The sequence below is a fragment of the Saccostrea echinata genome, unplaced genomic scaffold (assembly GCF_033153115.1).
Source record: "Saccostrea echinata isolate AGI-Se365-2 ecotype Australia unplaced genomic scaffold, CSIRO_AGI_Sech_v1 ptg000030l, whole genome shotgun sequence".
Lineage (NCBI taxonomy): Eukaryota > Metazoa > Mollusca > Bivalvia > Ostreida > Ostreidae > Saccostrea > Saccostrea echinata.
In genome coordinates, this window is record NW_026889779.1 from 14950908 (window position 1) to 14975540 (window position 24633).

General features: G+C 36.5%; 1 protein-coding gene across 1 annotated transcript; it reads right to left on the reverse strand.

Moving 5' to 3' along the window:
- Positions 1–8575: 8575 nt before the first annotated feature.
- Positions 8576–24168, reverse strand: LOC133196859 (mucin-22-like). The gene is made up of 15 exons (XM_061332708.1): positions 24114–24168; positions 23987–24007; positions 23504–23691; positions 21458–21601; positions 19535–19697; positions 18075–18251; positions 17837–17932; positions 17565–17666; positions 16912–17120; positions 16515–16658; positions 12499–16429; positions 9448–12435; positions 9056–9151; positions 8697–8972; positions 8576–8613 (listed from the first exon to the last, which is right to left on the reverse strand). Exons 1-15 carry the CDS (start codon positions 24166–24168, stop codon positions 8588–8590), a joined length of 8616 nt encoding a protein of 2871 aa, XP_061188692.1. The 3' UTR covers positions 8576–8587.
- Positions 24169–24633: the final 465 nt, after the last annotated feature.

A 24633-nucleotide genomic window follows, 5' to 3' on the forward strand; every position in this document is an offset into this window, starting at 1 on the left:
TGCATCAAAAACGTTTGACCTTGAAGTTTCATGTGACCTTGACCTCACTTCTCTTAAATTTGCATTTTGCTTAATTTTAAAGAAACCATTTAAGATATATTTATGTAAGCTTATGCACTTATACATAATTTGGTGAGAATTTATCATCTATATTCAACTATTTAGATTTCGATTTCAATTTTAAAGAAACTGTTCAAGATATTCTCATCAAATTTCATACACTAATACAAATTTTCATGTTGCATTACTTATATACCCTCGGTAGGGCATTCATGTCCTATGGACATATTTCTAGTTATACCTTGTTTGTGCGTCTATTTGTCTGTTCCACTACATACTTGGGGGATAACTATGCAGTAGAAATATGAGAATCTTGTATTTGGCAAAAACCATAGGTTGTTCATATTAATGCATCAACATTCATTAATAAATTTTTATTTGGAATTGTGTAATTTACAGCACTACTAAATGTAAAAAAAAAAAAAATTCAGTGCTGAAAAATATGCCCTGCTCCGAGTCTGCCCTTCGGCCTAACATAAAACTTTGTTTGCAGCTGCCAACTGACCCACTTCAAAAGCACCAAACCCAATTTTTTCAGCTACAATGTGTATTTATTAAGATAATATTTTTATACCCCCCGCAAACGAAGTTTAGGGGGGGTATATTGGAATCAGCATGTCCGTCTGTCTGTCTGTCCGTCTGTCTGTAGACGAGATTTTGTCTGGACCATTTCTTGGAAACTGTTGCAAGGATTTGTCTGAAAATTTGTACACTTATTATTCGCCATATGAAGGTGTGCACCTGGTATTTTCATTATGATTGGATAATTTTTTTGCATTTTACAGGTGTTTTTTTTTTCATTTTTATTATGTGGTTTTGTCCGGATCTGTTCCCAGAGACTATTGCATAGATTTGTATGAAAATTTGTACACTTATTATTTACCATATGAAGATGTGCACCTCTTATTTTCAACATTATTTGATAATTTTTCTGCATTTTACAGGTGTTTTTTTTTTTTTTATTTTTATTGACTTAGTCATTTCGGTTGATGTCTAAGGTTTGAGACATAGAATCTAGAACATCTGTACAAAAATGTAAACTACAGCTTAAAACTACTCATTAGAACTAAAAAAAATTACAACGTATTAAAAACAGTTTGTACATTACACTGCAGATAGTGTAAATCCATTTGTCCCTTGGGAGTCATGAGTGGACATGCATCCAGTTAAAGATTAATTAATGAGTTCAGTGTGGGAAGCTGTTAGGGCATCTCTGATCAAGCAGGTCTTATCAATATCTCCTGGGAATTGGGCAGAAAGAAATAAAGATGATCTGTTGTCTAAGTCTCTTAATTGTAATTTATGTCTGTCAAAATACATAGTACTGGAACCAGCCTTTTTTAGCTCACCTGAGCTGAAGGCTCAAGTGAGCTTTTCTGATCAAAATTTGTCCGTTGTGTGTCGGCGTTGTTGTCGTTGTAAACTTTTCACAATTTCATCTTCTTCTCCAGAACTACTGGGCCAATTTCAACCAAACTTGGCACAGAGTATCCTTGGGTGAAGGGGATTCAAGTTTGTTCAAATGAAGGGCCACACCTTCTTCCAAGGGGAGATAATCATGAATTCATGAAAAATTAATGGCATCATTTAAAAATCTTCTTCTCAAGAACCACTGTGCTTGAAAATATGAAACTTATATGGAAGCATCCTCAGGTAGTGTAGATTCAAGTTTGTTCAAATCATGACCCACAGGGGTAGGGTGGGGCCACAATGGGCGATCAAAGTTTTACATAAAAATATATAGGAAAATTCTTTAAAAATCTTCTTCTCAAGAACAGCAAAGCCATGATTGGTCATATTTACATGGAAGCATCCTCAAGTAGTGCAGGTTCAAGTTTGTTCCAATCATGACCCCCGGGGGTAAGGTGGGGCCACAATGGGTGATCAAAGTTTTACATAGGAATATATAGGAAAACTCTTTAAAAATCTTCTTCTCAAGAACAGCAAAGCCATGATTGGTCATATTTATATGGTAGCATCCTCAGATAGTGTAGATTCAAATTTGTTCAAATCATGACCCCCGGGGGTTGGGTGGGGTCACAATGGGCGATCAAAGTTTTACATAGGAATATATAGGAAAAATCTTTAAAAATCTTCTTCTCAAGAACAGCAAAGCCATGATTGGTCATATTTACATGGAAGCATTCTCAGGTAGTGTAGATTCAAGTCATGACCCTCAGGGGTAGGGTGGGGCCACAATGGATGATCAAAGTTTTAAATAGGAATATATAGGAAAACTCTTTAAAAATCTTCTTCTCAAGAACAGCAAAGCCATGTTTGGTTATATTTATGTAGTAGCATCCTCAGGTGGTGTAGATTCAAGTTTGTTCAAATCATGACCCACGGGGGTAGGGTGGGGCCACAATGGGCGATCAAAGTTTTAAATAGGAATATATAGGAAAATTCTTTAAAAATCTTCTTCTTAAGAACAGCAAAGCCATGTTTGGTTATATTTATGTAGTAGCATCCTCAGGTGGTGTCGATTCAAGTTTGTTCAAATCATGACCCACGGGGGTAGGGTGGGGCCACAATGGGCGATCAAAGTTTTACATAGGAATATATAGGAAAATTCTTTAAAAATCTTCTTCTCAAGAACAGCAAAGCCATGATTGGTCATATTTACATGGAAGCATCCTCAAGTAGTGCAGGTTCAAGTTTTTTCCAGTCATGACCCCCAGGGGTAAGGTGGGGCCACAATGGGTGATCAAAGTTTTACATAAAATACATGGGAAAAATTTGTGAAAATCTTTTTCTCAAGAACAGCAAAGCCATGATTGTTTTTTTTTTATGGGTGCACCCTCAGGTAGTGTAGATTCAAGTTTGTTTAAATCATGACCTCCTAGGGGTAGGGTAGGGCCACAATGGGTGATCAAGGTTTTACATAGGAATACATAGGAAAATGCAAGCCTTTTAAAATCTTCTGATGAAGAACAGCAAAGCAATAATTAGTCATATTTAAATGCAAGCATCCTCAGGTAATGTAGATTCAAATTTTGTTCAAATCATGACCCCCCAGGAGAATAGAGGGGCCATAACAGGGGATCATAGTTATACAAAGGAATACAAATGATATATCAATAAAAATTGTCTTCCTAAGAACAGCATAGCCATTATTTGTCATATTAATTCAAAAGCATCCCTTTGAAGTATAGATTCAAGTTCAAATTACCCCCCCCCCCCCTCCCCCTCGAACCACTTTTATATCAAAACTTTTCAAGACTGAACTGATTTCTGCTTTTTCCTAGCCAGAGTGCTCAGGTGAGCGATGTGGTCCCTGGGCCTCTTGTTTAAAATGATTTTGATATAAAGGTATTAAAATCAATTTGATTTTGTATAATTAATTATGATATTTTTTTTTAACAATCAATTTGCAGAGTGTCATATCTCACAAAGATGGCAGATAGTTGCAAACTATTTTTTCAATGTAATAAAAACACTGTAATTATTAGTATTGATGTTTTATTAGGCTGCACCTTAGTTTCATTCATTAAATAAAGTGCCCCACCACAGCATGATATGCCCATCAAATATTGTTAAATTATCATAAACAGTTTAGATTCAATTGTTCAAATGACATCTTAGCGAGACAAGGCAGTCTGCAATTTGTTGTAAAGATATAAAAATTAAAATAAAAAATGTACAATAAATAATTAGTTTAAATTATATTATACAATATCATATAAGTTTTAATTATTATGTACAATATCAAATTAGTTTTAATTACATCAAATTTATCTTGAAAGTAAGACTAGCCAACAAGAACAATTCAGTACAACACAAGCAATTAATTAAGAGACTGATTCCTTTTGCCCAATTCCCAAGAGATGTAGATAACACCTGCTTGATCAGAGATGCTCTACCAGTTATCTCCCCACACTAAACTCATTAATTTATCTCTAATTTGACATGCAGTTTTCTGCTATCAAAATTTTCCTTGACCAGTGCCTGATCATTACACCCATGGAAGAGGTGGAATTTTTCTTCTTACAGATTGCTGTAAAGAACATAATGAAAAAAAATAAGACTAGTATTTTCTTCATTTAACACTTTTTTAATAAAGATACTGCAATACTCTGACATCTTTCGGGATTGTGTAATTTAAAAGTTAAAAGACATAGTTTTTTGATTCTAAGTCTAATGGTTTTCTAGTTATGATTTTTCCATATTTGGCTATAGCGTCTTGATTAAAGGTCAGAGTGACCTGGTTTTAATGTGCGACACACCTTCTACCCTAGATGTATCAGCTGACAAAGTTATGAGCCAGACATGTAAAAGCTAACAGACAGACGGACGGACATGAACGCTAAAACATAATATGTCCCGTCTTACGATGGGCGTATAAAAAAATATAATGAGTAATTAAATTTTCACTGTAAATGTTTAAGCAAATTGTGAACACCTCTCACATCTAGAAAACATTAGTGATTTGGTACATTCTCTGAAAAACCCAGCGGGGGGTATTTGTCCATTTTGGACAGTTCTAGTTTCATGTTTAAGTTTTCAAAATATCAATTTTTTTTTCTGATTTAAGTGTGTCAATTAAGTACTTAAACACAATGTCGCATGCAGGTTCATCAACTTTCAATAACCATATGAATACCCCTATGATTTATAGTCCAATAAAACCAACTGAAATCAATTTAAAAAAAAAAACAACATACTTACCCTCTCTAAAAATTGTGGGTCAGCAACTGCAAACAGATTTTTTTTTTTAGGTTAGCCTTGGGGAAAGGGGAGGGGGGGGGGGGGGGGTTAGTCCTAACTTGACAAATGTTATTTGAATTTACTGGAATATATATAAAAGAGACAAAATATGTTAATCAATAATACATTCTTACATAAATTACCATTGTTATTGCATGTATGTAGTTATGTAGTACCATTGAACTTCAGTGTCTTGAACACCAAGATGTCAAATACCAGGTATAGTTGAGGCTGGCCTACTGTCCCAGTCAGTTGTAGTATGAATTCTTGTCTCCACTTTGATATCTTGAAATCTTTAATATTTTATTAGTCCTGCTAGGTTTAAATTCCTGAGGTTTGACTAATAGAAGTAGTTAAAAGTAGTATTCCATTAAATATGTATTAAGAGTTACTTCTCATTATTAAATGTATACATATTTTCTATTTTATGGAGAGAAATGAAATAAGTTTAGAATCATATAAATTTGTAATTTTATCTTTACAACTTATCTCTTTTATGTACATTTAATTATATTAAGACATCAAATTATTTCTACCGGTACTTCTCTTTGATGCTCCAATGTCAGCAACTATTAATGTGTTTATGCTGTGCTTAATCTCAAAATGGAAGAACTTATCTGTCAACTCTACTACCATGCTAAATATTTCAAATTTTGGCACCAAGAGTTTCAAGAAATTACATGAGACATCTATTATGTGATCTTTAAAACTATTTGTATATTCATTTCATTACAATTCAAAAATGTCTACAATAATAAGAAACAATTTTAAATTGTAATATTTTTTGCATGAATATCAATTTTGATTAGCCTATTTTTTGTCTAGTCTGATTTTAATAATAGAGAAGTTATCACACTTTGAATATCAATTTTGATTAACCATTTTCTTATGGAGACTAATTTTTTGAAGTGGAGAGGTTATTACACTTTGAAAAGTACCTGTAAGGTCAGACACAAAATCAGATAATAATCATATGATGGCGAATATAAAAAAGTCTGATGTTCGTCATATGATGAGAGTTCTGCCACATACAAAAATAAATTTTAAAAAAAACCTGTAATGGTAATAAAAAATACCTATTTTGTGAGATTTAGTGAAATTATGAATGCAATCCATAATCTTGGTTGAATTTTATTGAATATTTTACTATGGAAATTCCATAAGGAAAAGTTCTACAGTATATGTTAAGTCCAAAGTATTATACTTTAGATCTCTGCACTGGTTACCTCTCGGAGAACTGTAACACACTGATATATAATAAAGTATCTGCCTCATCACAAACATTAGGTGTAAATTCGTCCTTTGTTGTACCCTACTGCCACTTTTTAGTCAGATGTGAATGAAATTATTTTCATGCCCCGCCATGAATATGGCCAGGTCATATAGAGTTTGTCAGTCTGTTCTTCTGTCGCACTTTGCGTTTAGCTCAGTTCAACTCAGTTTGTTGACCACCCAGCATCTTTAAGAATAGTATGGAATCTTTTTAATGATACTTTTTAAAGTCTAATGCTGTTTTTGTTCTAAATTCTTTTAAGGTACTTTTCACTTGGAAAAATATGTTTTGCGAAACTGAATATTTAACCAGAAGTCTCTGATGAGACTGTAGCTCTACTGGTTGTACTTATAAAGGAAGATAAAAGTAGCACTTGGACTTGAAACTTTGCAACAGCAATAAATACAATAATGGTCCTTGGTTTTGTCTCTTTTTGTGGCAAGATTTATTGCAATCTGACTAAAACTGTAGGAGGTAGCCTTTTCAAACAATTTTACAGAAATTTCAATTTAAGTAACCATGGCAACATCATTCAACAAAATCAAAAAACAATAAAGACAATTATGTATCTTAGTGTAGTCTGCTTGTGTGCCAAGTTACACTAAAATCAGACCAAAACTGTAGGAGGAGTAGCATTTTGAAAGTATTTCAAGGAAATTTCTATTTTTAGTAACCATGGAAACACCATTAATTGAAATCAAAAACCAATAAAAAGAATTATGTATCTTAGTGTAGTCTACGTGTGTGCCAAGTTACACTAAAATCAGATCAAAACTGTAAGAGGAGTAGCGTTTTGAAAGTATTTCCCAGAAATCTCTATTTTTAGTAACCATGGCAACACCTTTCATTGAAATCAAAAACTGATACATAGAATTATGTATCTTAGTGTAGTCTACTTGTATGCCAAGTTATACTGAAATCGGACCAAAACTTTAGGAGGAGTAATGTTTTGAAAGTATTTCACAGAAATTTCTATTTTTGGTAATCATGGCAACACTGTTCATAAAAATCAAAAACCGATACACAGAATTATGTATCTTATCAAAGTCTACTTATTTGCCAAGTTATATTGAAATCAGATCAAAATGCAGGAGGAGTAGTGTTTTGAAAGTTTTTCACAGAAATTTCTATTTTTGGTAACCATGGCAACACTGTTCATTGAAATCAAAAACCGATATACAGAATTATGTATCTTTGTGTAGTCTACTTATGTGCCAAGTTATATTGAAATCAGACCAAAACTGTAGGAGGAGTAGCGTTTTGAAAAATTGTTTACAGACAGACGGACAGACAGAGAGGGATGGACACCTTACTATCAGATAAGCTCTTCTGGTCTTTGACCAGTAGAGCTAAAAATATGCTTAACAAAAATGGATATTGAAAAATATTTGTAACCTAGCAAATTGTGTATATTGTCATCCAACTTCATACGCTAATACAAACTTTCATGTTGCATTAGTAATATACTCTCGCCAGGGCTGTCATGTCCTGTGGACACATTTCTAGTTTTTTAGCTAACCTGAGCTGAAACCTCAAGTGAGCTTTTCTGATCACCCATTGTCCGTTGTCTGCCTGTCCATCTGTCTGTAAACTTTTCACATTTTCAACTTCTTCTCAAGAAACACTGGGCCAATTTCAACCAAAGTTGGTACAAAGCATCTTTGGGCGAAGGGGAAGCTAAATTCTTAAAATGAAGGGCCAAGCCCCCTTACAAGGGGAGATAATCAAGAAAAGGCAAAAATAAGGTGGAATCATTAAAAATTTTCTTCTCAAGAACCACTGGGCCAGAAAAGCTGAAACTTATGTGAAAGCATCCTGAGGTAGTGTAAATTCTAAAAATCATGACCCCCGGGGGTAGGGTGGGGCCACAATAGAGAATCTATGTTTTACATTGAAATCTATGGAAAAAAATTTAAAAAACTTCTCAAGAACTACTGGGACAGAAAAGCTAAAACTTGTGTGGAAGCATCCTGGGGTAGTGTAGATTCTAAATTGAAAAAATCATGACCCCAGAGGGTAGGGCGGGGCAACAATAAAGAATCCAAATTTTTTCATTGAAAAATATAGAAAAAATCTTTAAAAATCTTCTTCTCAAGAACCACTGGGCCAGAAAAGCTAAAACTTATGTGGAAGCATCCTGGGGTAGTGTTGGTTTTAAATTATAAAAATCATGACCACTGGGGGTAGGGAGGGGCCACAATAGGGAATCCAAGTTTTACATTGAAATATATATATGAAAAATCTTTAAAGATCTCCTTTTCTGGAACCACTGGGCCAGAAATGCTGAAATTTATGGGTAAGCATCCTGGAGTAGTGTAGATTACAAATTGTGAAAATATTTACCCCTGGGGATAGGATGGGGCCACAATAGGTACATGTATTACATGGGGAAAAGTCTGGTGAAGAACAGCAGGGCAAAGTTACTCTGATGAGCATTGTGGCCCATGGGCCTCTTGTTCTTCTTTTTTTTTGAATGAAAGATTCAACACTAATTTTTAATTCTTTAATAAATATATTTAGACAAAAGTAAAAAAAAAACTCTCTGTAAAATTATCCATTTGGCTTCTTTTGTGATGCTGAAACAAAGCAGATATAAACCATTTTAAATAATTATGAACAGCATTTCACTCTAAATGTATCTGAAAATCATGATACGTACCACAGGAATATTTGCAGTGTGTTTGCAGTAAAGGAATACTGCAGGAATAAGTGAGAAGTGTTCGCCTGCAGTCAACAGGATCCCTTGGATCATAAAAAGAAGCAGCTCCTGTTGGAAGAACATGTTTGGTTGTCTTCTTCATAGCAGTGGATGTTGATATGATGTTGACAGTTGTTGGAGCTGCTGTTGATTTGCTATGTGCCTTTGGTTTTAGTGTTGAGGTGGTTGTTGGCAGTGAAACAATGGAAGGGGTTGTTATTGATGAACTGGATAATCCTATAACAAATGGGTATGAAAGTTGTTTTGGAAAAGAATTTCATAGTTTAGAGAAAATAGGGTTATTTGAAAATATTACATACTTGTACCTAGTGATTGTGTAGATCTGTTGATAGTTGTGAGAGCTGTCATCGTTGCAGAAATAGTTGTTGGTATGGAAGTAGTAACACTGGATGACCCTGTGTTTAATTTTATTTACTTTTTTATTTCCTATGTGTGACATAACAGAATGTGGAATTTGATATGTAAAGCATTTATGTTTGATGAAAAAGACCACACCAGTTGAAAAATTGATTGAATGTTAATCATAAAAGTTACTTTCAACAAAAAAAAGAACAAACTCTAGGTTACTTTTTAAATTTGCAGAGGAAGTTTAATTTTTAAATGTGTCCAGGTTTCAGAAAAAAAAATTGTTGCTAGCATGAAACATTACTCAAAATTTTAATATAATTTTTAAATTAGATCTAATTCTTACCACATGAATATGGACAGTGTATGAGAATACTTGGTTGAGAACAACCCATGGAGACACGTTGCTTACAGTCAGGAGGATCCAGTGGATTGTATTGGACTGTTGTGACAGATGGAGTAGTGTTCTGTGCTCTTGTTGATGAATTGTTTGAAAGCCTTGCTGCTGTGACTGAAGGTCCTGTTGATTGTGGCGTTTGGACTGAAGATCCTGTGGTTTGTCCTATTGTAACTGAAGATGGAGATATCTGTGTTGCTGTGGCTGAAGAGCCTGAGGTTTGTACTGTTGTGACAGAGGGTGTAGTTGTTTGTGCTTTTGTAGATAGTGTGACTGTAGGATTAGATGTGACTGAAGATCCTTTGGTTTGTGCAGTTGTGACTGAAGATCTGGTAGTTTGTCCTGTTGTGATGGAAAATCCTGTTGTTTGTCCTGTTGTGATGGAAGACCCAGTGGATTGTCCTGTTGTTACAAAAAGTGTAGTTGTCTGTGGTGTTGAGAATAAGGTGCCTTTAGAGTTAACTGTTGTTAATGAAGATCCTGCTGTTTGTCCTGTTATGTTAGAAGATCCTGTTGTTTGTCCTGTTGTACCTGAGGACCCTTTGGTTTGTCCTGTTGTTACAAAAAGTGAAGCTGCCTGTGATTTTGAGGATGAGGTGCCTGTAGTGTTTACTGTCGTAAAAGAAGATCCTGCTGTTTGTCCTGTTATGACAGAAGATCCTGTTGCTTGTCCTGTTGTTAAAGAAGATCCTGCCGTTTGTCCGGTTGCTACAGAAGGTGTAGATATCTGCGATGTTGAGGATGAGGTGCCTGTTGAATTTACTGTTGATATAGAAGATCCTGATGTGTGTGTTGTTTGGCTTGATGATCCTGTATTTTGACCTGTTGTGACAGTGACAGAGGATGGTGATGTCTGTGTTGTGGAAGATGAGCTTGAGGGTTGCCCTGTTATGATTGAAGATCCTGATGTTGGTGATGTTTTGACAGGTGTAGTTGTCTGTGATATTGTAGATGAAGTTCCTGTAGGTTTTGATGTTGAGACTGAAGATCCTGTTATTTGTGCTGTTTGGACTGATGATCCTATGGTTTGTCCTATTGTAACTGAGGATGGAAATGACTGTGAGGTTTGTACTGTTGTGACAGAGTGTGCAGTTGTCTGTGCTGTTGTAGATAGTGTGACTGTAGGATAAGATGTGACTGAAGATCCTATGGTTTGTGCGGTTGTGACTGAAGATCCGGCAGTTTGTCCTGTTGTGATGGAAGACCCTGTGGATTGTCCTGTTATTACAAAAGCTGTAGTTGTCTGTGATTTTGAGGATGAGGTGCCTGTAGTATTTACTGTTGAAAAAGAAGATCCTGCTGTTTGTCTTGTCGTGAAAGAAGATCCTGTTGCTTGTCCTGTTGTTAAAGAAGATCCTGCCGTTGGTCCTGTTTTGACAGAAGATCCTGTGGCTTTGCCTGTTGTTAAAGAAGATCCTGCTGTTTGTCCTGTTGTTACAGAAGGTGTAGCTCTCTGCGATGTTGAGGATGAGGTGCCTGTAGAAAATACTGTTGATATAGAAGATCCTGATATGTGTGTTGTTTGGCTTGATGATCCTGTATTTTGACCTGTTGTGACAGTGACAGAGGATGGCGATGTCTGTGTTGTGGCAGATGAGCTTGAGGGTTGCCCTGTTATGACTGAAGATCCTGATGTTGGTGATGTTGTGACAGATGTAGTTGTCTGTGATATTGTAGATGAAGTTCCTGTAGGTATTGATGTTGTGACTGAAGATCCTGTTGTTTGTGCTGTTTGGACTGATGATCCTTTGGTTTGTCCTATTGTAGCTGAGGATGGAGATGTCTGTGTTGCTGTGGCTGAAGAGCCTGAGGTTTGTGTTCTTGTGACAGAGGGTGCAGTTGTCAGTGCTGTAGTAGATAGTGTGACTGTAGGATAAGATGTGATTGAAGATCCTATGGTTTGTGCGGTTGTGACTGAAGATCCAGTAGTTTGTCCTGTTGTGATGGAAGATCCTGTTGTTTGTCCTGTTGTGATGGAAGACCCTGTGGATTGCCCTGTTGTTACAAAAGCTGTAGTTGTCTGTGATTTTGAGGATAAGGTGCCTGTAGTATTTACTGTTGAGAAAGAAGATCCAGCTGTTTGTCCTGTTCTTAAAGAAGATGTAGCTTTCTGAGATGTTGAGGATGAGGTGCCTGTAGAATTTACTGTTGTTATAGAAGATCCTGATGTGTGTGTTGTTTGGCTTGATGATCCTGTATTTTGACCTGTTGTGACAGTGACAGAGGATGATGATGTCTGTGTTGTGGCTGATGAGCTTGAGGATCGCCCTGTAATGACTGAAGATCCTGATGTTGGTGATGTTGTGACAGGTGTAGTTATCTGTGATATTGTAGATGAAAGTTTTGATGTTGTAACTGGAGACCCTGTTGTTTGAGCTGTTTGGACTGATGATCCTGTTGTTTGTGCTATTGTAACTGAGGATGGAGATGTCTGTGTTGCTGTGGCTGAAGAGCCTGAGGTTTGTGCTGTTGTGACAGAGGGTGCAGTTGTCTGTACTGTTGTAGATAGTGTGGCTGTAGGATTAGAAGTGAATAAAGATCCTATGGTTTGTGCAGTTGTGACTAAAGATCCTATAGTTTGTCCTGTTGTGATGGAAAATCCTGTTGTTTGTCCTGTTGTGATGGAAGACCCTGTGGATTGTCTTGTTGTTACAAAAGGTGTAGTTGTCTGTGGTGTTGAGAATGAGGTGCCTTTAGAGTTAACTGTTGTTAATGAAGATCCTGCTGTTTGTCCCATTATGTTAGAAGATCCTGTTGTTTGTCCTGTTGTGATGGAAGACCCTGTGGATTGTCCTGTTTTTACAAAAGCTGTAGTTGTCTGTGATTTTGAGGATGAGGTGCCTGTAGTATTTACTGTTGCTAAAGAAGATCTTGCTGTTTGTCCTGTTGTGAAAGAAGATCCTGTTGCTTGTCCTGTTGCTAAAGAAGATCCTGTTGCTTGTCCTGTTGTTACAGAAGATGTAGCTATCTGCGATGTTGAGGATGAGGTGCCTGAAGAACTTACTGTTGTTATAGAAGATCCTGATGGTGATGTCTGTGTTGTGGCAGATGAGCTTGAGGGTTGCCCTGTTATGACTGAAGATCCTGATGTTGGTGATGATGTGACAGGTGTAGTTGTCTGTGATATTGTAGATGAAGTTCCTGTAGGTTTTGATGTTGTGACTGAAGATCCTGTTGTTTGTGCTGTTTGGACTGATGATCCTATGGTTTGTCCTATTGTAACTGAGGATGGAGATGTCTGTGTTGCTGTGGCTGAGGAGCCTGAGGTTTGTATTGTTGTGACAGGGGGTGCAGTTGTCTGTGCTGTTGTAGATAGTGTGACTGTAGGATTAGATGTGACTGAAGATCCTATGGTTTGTGCGGTTGTGACTGAAGATCCTGTAGTTTGTCCTGTTGTGATGGAAGACCCTGTGGATTGCCCTGTTGTTACAAAAGCTGTAGTTGTCTGTGATTTTGAGGATAAGGTGCCTGTAGTATTTACTGTTGAAAAAGAGGATCCTGCTGTTTGTCTTGTCGTGAAAGAAGATCCTGTGGCTTTGCCTGTTGTTAAAGAAGATCCTGCTGTTTGTCCTGTTGTTATAGAGGATGTAGCTATCTGAGATGTTGAGGATGAGGTGCCTGTTGAATTTACTGTTGTTATAGAAGATCTTGATGTGTGTGTTGTTTGGCTTGATGATCCTGTATTTTGACCTGTTGTGACAGTGACAGAGGATGATGATGTCTGTGTTGTGGCTGATGAGCTTGAGGGTTGCCCTGTTATGACTGAAGATCCTGATGTTGGTGATGTTGTGACAGATGTAGTTGTCTGTGATATTGTAGATGAAGTGCCTGTAGGTTTTGATGTTGTGACTGAAGATCCTGTTGTTTGTGCTGTTTGGACTGATGATCCTGTGGTTTGTCCTATTGTAACTGAGGATGGAGATGTCTGTGTTGCTGTGGCTGAGGAGCCTGAGGTTTGTATTGTTGTGACAGAGCGTGTAGTTGTCTGTGCTGTTGTAGATAGTGTGACTGTAGGATTAGATGTGACTGAAGATCCTATGGTTTGTCCTGTTGTGATGAAAGATCCTGTTGTTTGTCCTGTTATGATGGAAGACCCTGTGGATTTTCCTTTTGTTACAAAAGCTGTAGTTGTCTGTGATTTTGAGGATAAGGTGCCTGTAGTATATACTGTTGAATAAGAAGATCCTGCTGTTTGTCCTCTTGTGACAGAAGATCCTGTTGCTTGTCCTGTTGTTAAAGAAGATCCTGCTGTTTGTCCTGTCGTTACAGAGGATGTAGCTATTTGCGATGTTGAGGATGAGGTGCCTGTTGAATTAACTGTTGTTATAGAAGATCTTGATGTGTGTGTTGTTTGGCTTGATGATCCTGTATTTTGACCTGTTGTGACAGTGACAGAGGATGATGATGTCTGTGTTGTGGCAGATGAGCTTGAGGGTTGCCCTGTTATGACTGAAGATCCTGATGTTGGTGATGATGTGACAGGTGTAGTTGTCTGTGATATTGTAGATGAAGTTCCTGTAGGTTTTGATGTTGTGACTGAAGATCCTGTTGTTTGTGCTGTTTGGACTGATGATCCTATGGTTTGTCCTATTGTAACTGAGGATGGAGATGTCTGTGTTGCTGTGGCTGAGGAGCCTGAGGTTTGTATTGTTGTGACAGGGGGTGCAGTTGTCTGTGCTGTTGTAGATAGTGTGACTGTAGGATTAGATGTGACTGAAGATCCTATGGTTTGTGCGGTTGTGACTGAAGATCCTGTAGTTTGTCCTGTTGTGATGGAAGACCCTGTGGATTGCCCTGTTGTTACAAAAGCTGTAGTTGTCTGTGATTTTGAGGATAAGGTGCCTGTAGTATTTACTGTTGAAAAAGAGGATCCTGCTGTTTGTCTTGTCGTGAAAGAAGATCCTGTGGCTTTGCCTGTTGTTAAAGAAGATCCTGCTGTTTGTCCTGTTGTTATAGAGGATGTAGCTATCTGAGATGTTGAGGATGAGGTGCCTGTTGAATTTACTGTTGTTATAGAAGATCTTGATGTGTGTGTTGTTTGGCTTGATGATCCTGTATTTTGACCTGTTGTGACAGTGACAGAGGATGATGATGTCTGTGTTGTGGCTGATGAGCTTGAGGGTTGCCCTGTTATGACTGAAGATCCTGATGTTGGTGATGTTGTGACAGATGTAGTTGTCTGTGATATTGTAGATGAAGTACCTGTAGGTTTTGATGTTGTGACTGAAGATCCTGTTGTTTGTGCTATTTGGACTGATGATCCTGTGGTTTGACCTATTGTAACCGAGGATGGAGATGTTTGTGTTGCTGTGGCTGAAAAGCCTGAGGTTTGTGCTGTTGTGACAGAGGATGCAGTTGTCTGTGGTGTTGAAGATAGTGTGACTGTAGGATTAGATGTGACTGACGATCCTATGGTTTGTGCAGTTGTGACTGAAGATCCTGTAGTTTGTCCTGTTGTGATGGAAGATCCTGTTGTTTGTCCTGATGTTATGGAAGACCCTGTGGATTGTCCTGTTGTTACAAAAGGTGTAGTTGTCTGTGGTGTTGCGAAAGAGGTGCCTTTAGAGTTAACTGTTGTTAATGAAGATCCTGCTGTTTGTCCTGTTATGTAAGAAGATCCTGTTGTTTGTCCTGTTGTAACTGAGGACCCTTTGGTTTGTCCTGTTGTTACAAAAAGTGAAGCTGTCTGTGATTTTGAGGATGAGGTTCCTGTAGTATTTACTGTCGTAAAAGAAGATCCTGCTGTTTGTCCTGTTATGACAGAAGATCCTGTTGCTTGTCCTGTTGTTAAAGAAGATCCTGCTGTTTGTCCTGTTGTTACAGAAGGTGTAGATATCTGCGATGTTGAGGATGATGTGCCTGTAGAAAATACTGTTGATATAGAAGATCCTGATGTGTGTGTTGTTTGGCTTGATGATCCTGTATTTTGACCTGTTGTGACAGTGACAGAGGATGGTGATGTCTGTGTTGTGGCAGATGAGCTTGAGGGTTGCCCTGTTATGATTGAAGATCCTGATGTTGGTGATGTTGTGACAGATGTAGTTGTCTGTGATATTGTAGATGAAGTTCCTGTAGGTTTTGATGTTGTGACTGAAGATCCTGTTGTTTGTGCTATTTGGACTGATGATCCTGTGGTTTGACCTATTGTAACTGAGGATGGAGATGTCTGTGTTGCTGTGGCTGAGGAGCCTGAGGTTTGTATTGTTGTGACAGAGCGTGTAGTTGTCTGTGCTGTTGTAGATAGTGTGACTGTAGGATTAGATGTGACTGAAGATCCTATGGTTTGTGCGGTTGTGACTGAAGATCTGGTAGTTTGTCCTGTTGTGACAAAAGGTGTGGTTGTGAGTCCTGCTGTTCCTGAAGAGCTTGTGATTTGTCCTGTCAGGACTGTGGGTGCTGATGTTTGTGCTGTTGTGACTGAAGATCCTGTGGTTTGCCTTGTGATAGAAGTGGTTTGACCCATTGTAACAGAGGTTGCATTTGTTGGTCCTGTTGATACTGAAAATCCAGTTGTTTGTGTATTTGTGATGGAGGATCCTGTAGATTGCCCTGATGTAATAGTGGGCGCAGTTGTCTGTATTCCAGATGATCCAACGATTGTTGAGGAACTAGCTGTTGTAATTGAAGATACAGAAGTTAGTCCACTGGTGTTGGAGGATGCAGTTAATACAACTGTGGGTGTTGTTGACTGTAGAGTTGATGATTGATAGGATGTGTTTCCTGATGAGGTTCTGGTGGTGGACATTGTTAATTGTGTAGAAACAGGTAAGGAGATTGTTGTCTGCTGTGTACTTGCACAGCCGATCAAGTCAAATCGCATTGCTATATGATGACTCCATTCCAAGGGATGTAGCTTTACATATTTTGCCTGTATTGGGGATTGTAAGGTGTTGATCTCTGGTGTGTTTTCGTCAGAATTACCCTTGAAAACCTGAAATGTTGAGTAATTTTCTTAAAGTCTAAAATAATTTTTAGCATTAACAAATTTTATTTCGCTTCAAATATCTTGTACCCACATGCGCTGTCTGTGGACCATATTTGCTCCAGTGTTTTCCATCTATGCTGTACATTATCGAATACTTTGTTACCCACTGTTTGCAGCAACCGTCACGTCCTTTTGTCACAATGGCCTTGATTGTGCTTATCTTGTTCAATTCTACCTAGAATTTAATATCTTTATGTGTCTGAACAAAATACTCACATATGTACTTAAATATACACTTAAACTATAGTAAGAAATGCGTATACAGTAGTTCTATTGATCTGATCAATTGGTAAGTAAATGTAAGTCATTCACAACTGGTTTTCGTAAAAAATGTTAATTAGTGTAATTCATATGTTTTTTCACCAAAGTGAGAGAAGGAAACATATATTCCTATAAACACCTTTAACTACTGGAAAATATATACATACCTGTATATATTGGTTTTTATCCAAAACTTTTGCGACCCAGGCCCCCATCTGTGTGACCCCGTGCGGTGTTTTGACTTCTGTGTTGTTGATCCGTGCCCTGGGGGCACTGTAGTCGTGTTTGGGGTCGGCTGCCCCGTACTCACTAGTAGCATTGATGTGATTGTCCGGTACGGGACTCGACCCAGAAACAAGGTACTCGTCACATTGCGCTTTAAAAAAAGAATTTGTTCTTGTTTTGGAAGGTATTGTTGTGTACGGGAATGTGTGGGTTTATTTCGTTTTTTAATCAATCGAGCATTCCCGTAGACTTGTTTACAGAAAATATGAATTATGTAATGTGTCTCAAACACGGCACATGTACATAACAATTCCTACACGTTTTTAATGCGCAAATATTATAAAATGGTATAATTAATCTTAAGATGATAATCACGTTATAAATATTTTCTTCGTATGTTAGTCGAATAAACACAAGCAATCAATTGGATTTGTTTAATTAAAATGTAACGACGTCATCCTCTTATGTAATCACATGTTCTTCCACCTACATGAAAATACGTCTGGAAATCAAATGTGAAGCAATGATATTTTGCTTACAAGCTAAAAACAACGAATCAAACCCTAGATGTAGTCGTATTTATATATATACTAACGTGTATTAGGGAGGCGAATGCCCTGGCTAGGTACTTTGGTAAGTATATTGGTTGATCCACTCGGTGAGGATGTTGGAAAGGAAGCAGAAGAGAAAGTATTTCCTTCAAAAGTAGTAAAAGAGTGAGTCCAGCGTGCAATTGACATTTAAAATGACATATTCAAGTTACTCAATTTGAAATTAGTAAAGAATGAAGAGAATAAACACAAAAAGACAATTTTTTTCTTTCGTGTGTGTTTGGAAGTGGGGGGTGGGGGTCTGGGCGACCGTTACCTGTTTGATTCGATGAAGTCATGCTTCCACCAGTTGTTGCTATCGTCTGGTTTGCATTTGTTGTGGTAGCACTGGTCGTTAGTACTGATGTATTTGCTAATCAATTGAACAAAATCAATATATTTTACAGTCTCTTTTTAAATGTTAAAAATATCAAAAGTAGATAAATGTATACGATTAACTCTGTATCGATAGGTAGTGCGCACATGTATGAGGAAGGAATAAAAAATATAGGTACCACAAGAATGTTTGCAGTGCTGACGAATTATCGGCACGCTGCAGCTGTAGGCCAGGAGTGACCGTTTGCAGTCCTTTGGATCAAGGGGGTTGTAATTTGACGCTACTCCTGTTGGAAGTCTGTATGGAGTAACGGGTAGGGTAGTGGACGTTGTTGTACTCTTTCCAGTGGAAGGGTCTATTAAATTATAAATTCAAAAATCATGCAGAAAATGAAAATTTAAGAAGAAATGTTCTCTTGAGATACGTGTCTAGGTTTGGTTTGGTATAGGGATGATAACCGACCACAGGCGCTTGTTTCATACAGTATGTTAGTTTACTATATACAATAACGTGTGATTGAGCATACTTTATGAAACAACCGCCTGTGTGGCCAACATGTGAAGCAGAACGTGCATGAAAATTATTTCATAAACAGAGGTAAATTGTTCTTACGCAATTGGAGGCACATTTTTGCGTGAGTCTGTGTTATTATATCACACGCCGGAAGCCCTGGAAGGACACTGGTTTACTTGTAATGACTTATTTGTTGTGAAATTTGTTATGAAGTTTTTGTTGCTGGTTACAACTAAATGGAATATAACTATAAAGAACTTGTAAATTAGCTATCCTCAAAACACGAAAATTTCCCGATTTATCTTTTGGCTATATACAAGTCATATATATAAGAAATACAACGATCGTCGTATGCTAGATGGCTTCAGGAAAATGTATAAAATTTGGTTTGCCAAGTATTTTTATTGCAGGTATGTAGCATGCCCCCATCCCCCATCCCGCCCCCTTTTGCTCACTTTTTGTTCTTTATCGAAAAGAAAGAGGAACCTGTCACTCCCGCCTCCAAGAAAATATTTTTAGGTTTGGACAATTTTTTTAAAATTTTGTCTGATAAACTTTTCTCAATCGTTTTTCACTTCCCAATTCCCCCTTCCCCCCTTGAAAATTGATCCTACGTCTCTGAATTGTGAATCACTAATTCCTCTAGGCCAATTTTAATTTCCGAGTATTTTTTCACACCGAGAAGAAAATGTTAAAAGCTTCATGCAAATCAGATACACTTTTTTTTAAATTAAAAGCAAAGATTTATGGAATATTAAAATAGGACTGCAAAAACCTAAGCTCCTCTACATCTTTAAATCAGAGTTAAACGTTCCCCCGAACCAGACTTATATAAAGGCATGCATATACTTTACAAAAAAACTACATGTACAATAAACACTTTTTTATCGTCCTATCCAACTCAAGAGTCTCTATTTGTCATACTATCTGACGTAATAACAAGACACAAAAATAGTTCACGTACCACAAAATGTGATGTGGTGATGAAGGTCTAGAACCCTAGCTAGATCTATACTGGTTGGGTGATTATTGACAAATCGAAAGCAAATGCGAAGAATAAGACATACCGTATATTCTTATATTTAATCAAATTTGAAGTTGTATTTTCTAACAAAAGCCTCTCACTTGAAGGGGAGCTTGGCATTTTGATGGGACATCCCAAAAATTCAAGCCTCATCGCAATATGTTGATTCCAGGTTTTAGGTAGAAGTCGAACACATCTTGCCCATACTGGACATGGCAAGTGATTTGTAACTTTGCTGTCTTCGTCGATATTACCTTGGAAAACCTTTCAAAATAAAAGAAAAAGTTTGGAGATTGCTATATATTGAATATATAAATTATTTAAATCAGTCATTCTACAAAAAACGTAACCAAAATAACACGTTGTAACATCATATTGTCTTCGATTCAAAAGATTGATTTCAACTCTTAATTCTTAAACTCAACATACAAGTGGTGTTTTGCACATATGGCAATAAATACAGTTTGACTTTTAACATAAACATAATATGTATATACAATGTTTGAATAGGTATTCCTCCGCAAATCTTAATGTCGCTTCACTCATTTACAAATTTAAAGACGAAAATTTCACTTTCACTAGCGTTCCGAGTTAATTGAATAGAATATTGAAGTATTTTCCCCGTATAAAAAGAAAACAAACCTTTTTCGCAAAGAAAAGCATGGATCCTGTATCAGATGAAATTATATTTTGTCGCAGAAAATGAATTAATTTCCGTCACGTTTTTGTTTAAAATTACACACAAAGCATTTGATCTGACAGTACACTGTAAAATGACCACGGAAGTGATTCCAGGAATTTGTTTGGAGTCCAGTTTTATCATTTTTAGAACAAAATACTTTTGAGTAACATCTTAAAACAAACCTATATTTCTAACTATTGCCGTGAACTATATCGTTAATTGCTGAAAATAAAATTCCGTAGCGATCAACATCCATGCATTATAACGTTTCTCCACAAAATTTTAGCTCAATACCAGATTCGTGCCAGATTTCAAAAATCAAGTTTTGCCATTCTTTACTTAAAAAATAAATAAATAAATAAATGAATAAATAAAAATTATAAAAATAAAAAGTCAATTTCATGTTTATAATAATAATAAATCCCGTTGAAAGACATATGCAACGTAGTTTTTAACTCTCATTTCTTATTCTCTGTATAATTTGACTGAAGAACCTTTGTGCGATTTTTTTGATGTCACCTCTCTGAAATAAATTGTGAAGAAGCACCAACGAAAACTATATATTTTTTGTTAATTTTTCTTTTAAAAAATCAAAATAGTTTTCTTCATTTCATATCTGTTCAAAACTCCTGGTATTATCCTGGTAATATATACATGCTGATTTTTTTCTAAGAGTATCTGGTGGTACTATGATTTTAAATTAACAATATCTTTGAAAATTATCCGTGGGAAAAGTACGTTGCGTGTGACCTTAAGCATTAAAGGCCGACATTGCCGTATGACCGACATTGTAATTTATTAACGAGAGCAGATTTGTGGATAAATCTTTTTTTTTTCAAATCAGCAAATGCACTGTAGTGTCTTTTGGAGAACTATGTTGTTCAATTGACTATTTAAAGCAACTATTTTCCCCTTGTTACATAACCTGGATTGGTCCTTTATCGTAAAAGAACTGAAATACCAGGCCCGTAGCAACGGTTTCAAAAGTGGGGCGGGGGGGGGGGGGACTCCCCCCACCCCAAAAAATAAAAAAAAATCTGACAAAAAAAAAACAACTAAACTGACCCAAAGTGGGGGCCAACTTCCCAAAATAATCTGACAAGCAAAAAAAAAATAATAATAATAGTAAAATAAATGAATTAAAAATAAATAAATAAAAATAAAAGCTATTTTTGTTCCAATTCCTGGAATTTGCCAGTGCTCGACCTTACAACATCGAAAACGGGGGGGGGGGGGGGACCAGCATCTAAAGGAAAACATACTATAGCAAAATACTATGCTCAGAAAAAAGTGCCCCACCCTCGTTCTACGGGCCTGAATACTGTACAACTTCGAGTATTACCGTTGCATTCACTCCTCCGACTGTTTTCCATTGCTTGCAGTCGTAGCTGTACTGCACTGTATAAGTCGTTACCCACTGTTTGCAGCATCCATGCCGCCCTTGAGTAATGACATCACGTACTAAATGGGGTCTTGAAAATGTTGCCTAAAAGTGAATGAAAATCTAAATTGGGAACAATATTTAACCCGTAAATACTAGGCAGAATGATAAAATAATCATACCATCAACATCATTCATGATCAACATCATTCGCATTCATGCAAACTTCGATGTCTCGACCTTTGAGGTAAATGACATATAAATCAATAGTCGTGGATAATATTTAATTGAAATACTTCCATTAGCAAAAAAGAGAAGAAATCAACAAGGAGCCGCGGGGAGGGGGAGGATAAAAAAGAAAGGTTTTAAAATGTACTGCGGTGTATTTGGTGTTTATACAGTAAAACACACTTATAGCGAACACCTTTATAACGCATTGACGCTTACAGCGAAAGGATTTTCATATTCCATGCATAGGCACTTGGGGTATGGACCGCCCTTTTTCCATTTTTTTTCTTTTTAAATATGGGATCAAGTGACCTTTTTCCTATTTTTGTATTCGAATATGCACTATATGTTATCGATAATGTAACCCTTTCGTCTCTGTAAGCTGTTTTTAAATATATCGTTTTCGATTGACACATATGTAAAAACAGCTTATAGAGACAAAAGGGTTACTTTATCAATAACATATAGTGCTTTTTAGAATACAAAAATTAAAAAAAGGTGACTCGACCCCAGAACTAAAAAGAAAAAAAAGGAAAGGGGGGGGGGGTCCATACCCCCAAGTGCCTGTGATCCCATGATTTTGAAATATATTGTAAACTTGACGAATATAACAAATTATGCTTAGCAAAATCGTCTGTCCCTGGCACTTCCGACTTCGTTATGAGCGTACATGTGTATTTTCCTATATAACATGATAAAAAACTGACTTTGCGATGATTCTTGCAAAAACGTTTGAAAATTTATTATTTCTTAAATCATTTTAGCATGGCATTTGTATACATTTAAGGAATGTTTTTAAGTTTTGTGTGATTTATTGGTGTGTAAATCACACAGACTTGTCACGTAGGCATATTTCATGAAGCGCGCTAGCGCTTCATGAAAAATATGCTTACGTGCAAGTCTGTGTGATTTACACACCAATATTTACATTTGCTGTGTTTTGCTACTAAGCCAACTGTGAAATTGAATTGAATGTCATTTTCGTGTATACTCATGCGTAGAAATATGAACGGAGAAACTCGCGCTAAAGTGACGTCACAATGAGGCTACAGAGACATTAATAAAAATGTAACGATATAGGGCAGCGAATGATTCAAATATTGAGTATATTTTTGGTGCTTTTGAACATGTAAAATGTAAATATAAGGAATGTTTTTAAGTTTAGTGTGAATTATTGGTGTGAAAATTACAAAGACTTGCACGTAGGCATATTTTTCATGAAGCGCTAGCGCGCTTCATGAAATATGCCTACGTGACAAGTCTTTGTGATTTACACACCAATAACTCACACAGAACTTAAAAACATTCCTTAAATAAATCACACAAAACTTAAAAACATTCCTTATATTTACATTTTAGAAGTTAAAAAGAACCAATGATATACTCAATATTTAAATTTCTTGCTGCCCTATATCGTTACATTTTTATTAACGTCTCTGTAGCCTCATTGTGACGTCACTTAAGCGCAAGTTTCATCGTGTATATTTCTACGCGTGAGTATACACAAAAATGACTTTCAAATCAATTTCGCAGTTGGCTTAGTAGAAGAATACAGCAAATGTAAATATGTACATATAAAACCCTTAATATTGTCAATAAATACACACTATATACGAATGACGTTTTTAAGTCCATTTTAAGTCCTGTTCTAGTATAAGACCGGGGGAATTATAGACATTCCTCTCCCTCTGCCTGTCTGTTCCTCTTTTTTTTCTATCTCCCAATCTGATAAATTGTTTGAATTTCATTATTTATACCATTATTTATACCATATCATACCTGAATGTACTGATTGTGGTCATTAATGGCCGCTGCCCAGCCTCCAATTTCCGTTATTCCATTGATTATCTCCTCCTTGGTGTCCAGATACCCCCTCTCAGCCCCGTACACGTGTTTGCTGTCCTTTTTCCCATATTCACTAGAGGCAGTTAAGTTACTGTTTTTGGCAATGGGTTGTTTACATAATTCTAGATAAAGTAATTGTATTTAAACTAATTATATTGAAATTTGTACTTCATAGTTCGGGGGGGGGGGGGGGTAAACAAAACAAACAAACAAAACAAAACACACACACATGCATACAGAATAAGACCAACTGTTGAAAATTGAAATAATTTGATTTTTACTTTTTTCTTTATTTCTTTTTTTTTCTTTTTGTTAGTAATGAAAACCCGGTATATTTAAAGTCATTTTACCAACAATTCATTAAATTAATTTTTTTTTCAAATAGTGAATGAAGAAGCTGTTTTAGTACTTGCCTACCTGTGCTTTTTACTGATATCACTGTAAAGGAAATAGTTCAAAGATTAACACTGTGATACTCTTTTGTGAAAAATATACCCAAAACTTTTAAAATTAATTAATTAAAAAACAAAATGAAAAAGCATACCTCCAAACAGGCAAATTAAAAGAATTCGGAAGTCAGCTCCGAAAAACTCAGTCATATTAAAAGTGTGGATTGTCACATAATCTCCCCAGGACCGAAGTGTCTGTTTACGTGAGGGGGGTAAACGAGTCTTGTTTATCCGGGGGTGGAGATCCTTTAATCACCTTGACAATAATGTCTGAATACACAATTATCTCAAACGTATGGAGGAGCTTGTTTGTTTAGCAACAGATAACCAAAGTTTATTCGACATTGAATAACTGTTAAACAATGACTGAGTATTTTCTTCTTCATTTGTATGTAGACACATTTTGCCTAATTTCTTTTCGTTTTAAAAGATGTTTTATTTACAGCCTGTGTATAAAGTGAATATAGATATACACTTATTTTTTTCTCTAGTTCAGAAGAGAGTATTGGTGAGAGTGATAGTCTGTTTCACATTGAATTTTTAAAATTTTCTTACCATTGATGGCACAGTAAATTGGCTATATTTTCTTGTAACATATTTAAAACACTGGAAAGA